General features: G+C 32.3%; 1 protein-coding gene across 1 annotated transcript; it reads right to left on the reverse strand.

Annotated features, from left to right (window-relative positions):
* Positions 1–1,618: 1,618 nt before the first annotated feature.
* Positions 1,619–6,547, reverse strand: LOC129903200 (GDSL lipase-like). Its single transcript, XM_055978704.1, has 5 exons — positions 6,265–6,547; positions 6,063–6,184; positions 3,986–4,195; positions 2,515–2,779; positions 1,619–1,962 (listed from the first exon to the last, which is right to left on the reverse strand). The coding sequence occupies exons 1-5, from the start codon at positions 6,515–6,517 to the stop codon at positions 1,721–1,723; spliced, it is 1,092 nt and encodes a 363-aa protein (XP_055834679.1). The 5' UTR covers positions 6,518–6,547; the 3' UTR covers positions 1,619–1,720.
* Between the last annotated feature and the right edge of the window lie 501 nt (positions 6,548–7,048).

Genomic DNA, 7,048 nt, shown 5'->3' on the forward strand with positions numbered 1-7,048 from the left:
CACAATGAGAAATTAGTCTCATTGAACTTTTCAATGTCAAACCTAGTTGTACTCGACATTGTTATTTGCTTCACACCCTTCTAGATCGTTTCTGAATATTTTTGCGAACAATCGTGACAAACTGTACTGTCACCAAAATTTACTATTCACGTAAATAGTACTATTCACCGAATTTTACTGTTCACGAAAATTTACTATTCACGAATAGTACCTTCGCATAAAACAAACAGAATAATCGAGGGATCTGATACTACTGTTGGGAGGATGAAGTACCACAACTAAAGTTTGATATGATAAATAATATGAAAATAAATTGGATACGAGAATTTTACGTGGGAACCCCTCTAACTGATAGAAGGGAAAAATCACGGGGTAGAAGGATCTCACTATAAAATATGGAGTACACTGTTCTCAAATACAAGGAGAAAACAACAATTAACACTTCTCTCTTGTAAAAGGAACAACTACTAAAGAGGACACTCAAGACTAAAATATTTATCTTGGTGTATTACTCGCTTTGTATTCTTACTCACTCTTTCTGGGATGATATAAATGAGGGCATTAGGCCCTCTATTTATAGGAGGAACAAAACGCGTAAAAGAAATTTTAAGCGCTTTGTAAACGTGTTGCCAACTATTTTTCCTGTCAAAAGTTGCCAAAACGTGTTGCCAGCTATTGCTATTTTTTCTGTCAAAAGTTGCTTTTGGCAACTTTGACGTTTCTTTCTTTTTCCATTTCTGTTGGCTTTTTCTAGCATTTTCTAGCACAAACAACATTGAATGATGTAAATATTGTTATAGTTTTCGCCTGATTTTGCTTGCAAACTGGGAAGCTTTAAGCATAATAACTTTCCTTGAAATCACATTTATAAGAAGTCTCAACCTTGAATGCAGGTTTGTGGTATAGCTACCCTTGGGAAATGAGTGGATGGTTTGAGATACTGAGATAGAACTTTAAGGTTTCTTCAATGTCGAACAATGGTTAAATAACGTCTGTATCATAGGTATATAAGGACAGAAGTCCTGAACTCGTATCCTGTGATTTTGTCTACCCTTGCAAAGATGTGCTATCAAGTTGTTTTCATGCCAAGTTGCCTTTTCAGCCTGTCCCCATGCTTGTGTCATTGGTTTTTGGTATGGATATTGCTACCATTAAACACACGTGCTCTGACTTTATACGTTTGCATTCCCTCCGATCTTGTTATATAGATCTTCTCGACTTTTGTGATTTATTCCTCTGTTTTGTGTTCTAAAAGAGTCTAACAGGAACACTGGTGACTGATGAACAAGAACCAGATTGACGTAGTTGTTGGATCTTTTACTTTCATTGCACTTGAGGATTATATATTCTTTATATTGATTTTTACCTATTACTCCTCTTTCTTTTCCTCAAAATCATCTCTTCTGTACTTCACATACATCCAAGTTCCCTTTCATGTAACTGCTATAGCATATTCAAGACTTTAGTGCTACGGTTAACAACTTTTAAAAGGGGTTTTGCTGATGTCATAAGAGTATCTCTTTCACTAAATAATATTTGGCAAATAATTGGGTTTTAACATAAAGAGCGGAGAGAGTAGAACAAAGAATAAAAAGAGAGATAACCACCTCTAATCAAAGGGAATTTATTTGCATTAATTCAGATCATTCTCCAACTCAAGCATGAATGAGTTTGAAGTCATCATACATGTTAACAAAATTGATGTTTATTCAATTATAAGCTATGCTGGTTGATTGAAAAATGACTTCAAGTTGTAAGGCTCAATAACATCCACAGTTCCATTCCATAGTAATTCAGCAACTTGTTTGTATGCCACTTCTGTGAGATGACCAGAGTCAAAAAATATGTAATCCTTTACATTTTTGCACAACTTGTATTCTTTTACTTGTCTCTTCCCTCCACAACTATTTATTCCTCTGAATGGACCCGTCCCGCAACAAGCTATTTTTGATGTTTTAAACCCTACAGCGCTCGCGCACATATATATATATATATATATATATGCATGTTAGAACCTATAAAAATGTAATTTTCTAACAAGTACTACTATTGATTTTTTAGAAAGAGTAACAGGTCCAAAATAAACTTGAAGTATTCCGAGTTTTGTCAAAGCACAACTCAACCATCAGTTGTTCTGGTTTCTTACCTGAACGATGGTGATATTTGAGATAAAAAAAGTGAACAATTGATAGTTGAGATGTTGTAATAAATATTTGGTGACACAGCTCATAGTTCAACTCAAAAAACCATGGCACTTTAGATGTGTTTTTAAACCTCTAACTCTTTTAGAAATAAAGCAAATTAAAATATGTCTAGTTTGTAATTGCATGTCTCCATTATATTTTTCTACTAGCACATGTCATTGTATCATGTAAAATAGAACCTAATCATATCAAATTGAGTGAATCTCCTCGTCTACATTATATGCATGGTGCATGCGGTTTGGAAATCCTTACAAATAAGTTATAACTGAATTCAAATGAGTACGCCAAAAGGGACAGTAGAGGAACTTACCATATTTTGAAGGATTGAGAATTCTTTCAGTAGCAACTTTGAAGAAATCAAATAAGGAATACTTAAATCCAGGCAACTGTTGCTCTAGTTTCTTTAGCATTTTAGGCAAAGCTGAATTGTGTATTTTTGCAAGGGTTGTCAGTTCTTCTACGCAATTGGCACTTTTATTTCCTTGTTGGAAATTAAGAGCCCTAGAACCTGGTGTACAACCCAAAGGAGCCAAAGTAAGGATGACAAATTTTCTCCCTCCTTCCTGATATATTCCCTGTTGTAAACAAATTTAAGAAAAATGTTACTTCTTCAGTACATTTTTACTTGTTCAATATAATAAAAAATAGATGTTCAGTTTAGAAAATGAAGAAATAATTTATTTTACATAGTTTCTAATTTATTATTATAGTCACTTCCCAAACATTAAATTTAAATATGGGTGAAAATCATTTTTACCCCCCCCCCCTTCCTCCAACTTTGCTTCTTTGAACAATAATCAAACTCTCCTTCTTTATCCAATGTATTGTCCATTTTATCCTTGTTATATCATATCTATTTAATGTCTCTTTATATTATATATAATTTACTTTTTAACATAGATATTTATAACTTTTTCTTTAAGTTCTTTAACATTATAAGTATGAATAATATTTTTAAGAATTTATCAAAAAATTTAATATTATTCTTATGACCGTTATTTTAATATAATGTGTATTAAGTGTGTGTATATGTATGTATACGTATATTTTTTCTTAAAATATTTATTATATCATTTTTTGTTATTTTACTCGTATATGTATACATATAACTAATATTAATTTGACATATCTTTTAAAAAGCAATAAATAAAATAACAATTTTATTATATCACCTTTTGTTATTTTATTTATTGCTTTTTAAAAAATATGTCAAATCAGTATTAGATAAATAAAAATGGATGAAGAATTGTTCAAGCTAATTAATGAAAAAGAGAAATTCCTCAGTGCATCATTGCAACAATAAATGAGAACGTCCCATAATTTGGGAATTAAGTATTACCTTATTATATCTTAAAGATACATATTTGATTCTCATTAGATGGTACCTGCTCCCTTCTATTACTACAAATATCATGTAATTTAGCTACAAAGGCTTATGTAGGAGAAAATCATCTGGGGCTTAATTTTGCTTTTACTGTAATTTTGAAATTTGTAATTAATTCATTTCATTGACCGCTAGACAATATTCTCATTGAATCGTTTTCTTCGCCTTTTATTTATTCTAGGGCCCACGCCTCCGATCCCTGCATCCCTCCATCCATTCTATAATATTGGTTGCATTACATACATGAACAAAAATGCTTGTCATGAAGTCACAAAATTCAGCTGTTTAATTTAATTTATGCTTGATTTACTCAAATTTAGTAGATTTGAATCTCCCAAAAGTATAGCACTACATATAGAAAACAATTATGCAAAAAAAAAAATTAAAATGTAAGTACCTTCAAAACAGATGACAAATTGCCCATTACCATCTTTGCATATTCATGTTTTGGATACGTTGCGTCAAATTTTGAGTAATCATTATTTCCTGCGCTAAACATGTATACAGCATTGGAGAGAAGTCGTTTAGATTTTTTTCCTCCAAACTTCTTCTTCAAATCTTTTGCCACTTTCTTGAAATATTTCAATTGTGTTTTAAGGTCAATAACCTGCAATTTCAAAAATAAAAGTTCATTAGTGATGATATCTTTTTCTAGTTAAAAGTGGACTACATCTACTATGTTAAAAGTTAAAATTGCCTCTAAATATGCTTTTTAAGGCAATTACTATTGACAATCACAGTTTAACACTCTTTCTAAATGTCGGTAAAAGTTTTAACACTCTTTGTTAATGTGCATATTTATTGCCATCAAAAAAATTGTTTCTATTGTAGTGTAAATGGATTGCAAATTCCCTCAGGTAATAATAGATTTTTTTTTGACGTAATGACACGAAAAGTTAAATACAATTTTTATGGGCACGCACAAAATTTACGATATAGAACAAAATTACAGAAATTGTGACACTTCAGTTTTATTACTTAGTGTTAGTAGCATTAAAGTATTTTGAGTAATGACTTGACTTTCTATTGCAAGAAATCAGTACAAATAAATCAAAAAGGGAAAGAGATCAATCAAGACAAATCCTATAACTCGAAGGAAGGAAAGCCAAGAAGAAGCTAATTGAATCAATTAGCATCCCGTAGATCAAGGAAGCAGCTTCTATATATCAAGGCAAATTTGGTTCAACAATCAAGGTGTAAATCAGAAGTCATCAAGGAAGGAAGAACATTGAAGAAAGAAAGAAGATCACATCAAACACACAAGGAAAAGTGCATCAGGCGTATAAGAAAAAAAGGATCACATCAAGCACACAAGGAAAGAAGAATTTTGCACTAAATCAGAATAGCTTGAAGAAGATCTTACAAAGGAACACATGGATATATCTGATATGGACATGTATACTCAACCAAAGAATCACTAATCCTTGACTGAATGATATCCCTTGGGTTCTCCCTATCAGAGCTAATGGTTAATTCCTCATCAAAAGCCAAATATAAAAAGCCTCTCTAATACTTCAAAGAAATTACACAACTTCACTTGAACTTGTACTCAATTAGTTCTTTCATCTCTCAAATACTCTACACTCTTGCAAGGATACAATTGTAAACAAAAAGAGAAAGAAAGAGAGAAGTGTAGGTTATACAGATAGAGATTGTGTGGATCATACGATCAATTGATTTAGAGACGAAAAAGCAAAACTCATCTATACTCTTACCATTTTCAAGAAGCTCTAAGGGAAACCCTTGTAAACCAAGGGAACTGAAAGTAGGAACCACAATGGTGTTCCGAATCAGAATAAATCTTTCTGTCTTCATTTACTTTACGCATTTATGTTTTATCTTGCTTAAAATATCTGTCTGCAGGCTAAGTCGACTATCACATCTAGACAGTCGACTATTTAATTTTTAAATCACCCCGCGGTTCCCCTCTTAATCTTCACTTAGAAGTTAGAACAGTTTCTAATCTAGATCTACAATGGTAGATCCTAGTGAATGCATCGTGGCAACACTAATATCTTGGGGGTGAATGTGGATATTTGACTCAAAAGATCATCAGAATTGATAGCTAATATTATTGGGGCACTTAAAATTGCAAGTATTAAGTGATTAGAGAGAAATCATACTAGTGTTCATTGACAGAGACGAGAGAAATTGAAGTAATTACGTCCAAATTAAGTAATAAAGGGTCTTAGTGGTTCCATTGTAACTGTACAGGGTCATTTTGGTAGGAGCGAGTAAGGAATAACTAATTTCAGAATTAATTTTAGGATAAATGCATCCTATTTCGTTGAGATAAAATTGCAGAATAACTTATTACGAGATCAATTATTCAGGGGGACAACAATTTTGAGATAACTTATCTCAGATGAGTCAATTTCTACTCTGATCAATTTCATGTTTGGATTTGATTGCAGTAATGTTATTTTATTCAAATATTTGGTGCAAGGAAGAATGAAAATAGAAAAATGACTTACAAAGCCACGATAAGTTTCAAGTAGACAGCCAGCTCCTGCTGATGCGAAATTGACTCCATGGACAAAACGCTCTTTTCCAGTCTCAAAATAAGATGGAATCAGTGGCAGGTCAGCATATTCAGCTAATTAAACACAACAAAAAACATTAATCCACTTTTTATTAGCAAGATTTGTCGTATATAAGAGGTTGATGTAACATTACCAATAAAATCAGGAATGATTAGACCATCACAAAATCTGCCAGTAGGAGGGTTGAAGAAGGATTCACCATAAGGCCACCAATTAGCTTGGAATTGAGTAGTAGTGTTGATGTAGTTGTTATTCCCAGGATCAAACAGGGAATCACCAAACACAAACAGGCCGCCTGATGATCTTCTCTCATACCTGCCAACACACCCAAATGGTATGCCAATTATTACAGACAACCACATAATGATGATGTGAAATGGACTCATAATTATCAACTCTAATTTTTACCACTGCAATAATTCTACCTACTTGAAATAAACGAGATGCCTAGCTTTAGTTTCTTGAACTATATAATTAGGAGTGATTGCGCCTTTTGTAATATTATATTGTTTAGTCTTCGTTGGAAAATATTTAGTTGACCTGGGGAGTATAAATAAGAAACAAAAAGTAGAAAAATATAAATAAAATACTCCAGTAGAAGACAAGCAGGATTGAAGTATACCAGCAAACCAATTGATTATTTTAGTATTTAATAAGTATAGGAGATTAACAGGGTTTTGTTTTAGCAAAAGCGGATCCCCAATAATTATTACTTGTGTCATCGAAACTCCGTTATCCATAACCTATTTATCTAGGTTGGGCATAAAATATCGAAAATCGAATTACCCAATTAAATTGGCTATTTCGGTATTTCGGTATTCGGTAATTCGGTTCGGTATTCGGTACTGAAATATAAAATTCAGTATTTCAGTTTCGGTATTCGGGAAATATCGAATACCGATTTTTTTATTATTATT

Source organism: Solanum dulcamara, chromosome 9 (assembly GCF_947179165.1).
Source record: "Solanum dulcamara chromosome 9, daSolDulc1.2, whole genome shotgun sequence".
Taxonomy (NCBI): Eukaryota; Viridiplantae; Streptophyta; class Magnoliopsida; order Solanales; family Solanaceae; genus Solanum; species Solanum dulcamara.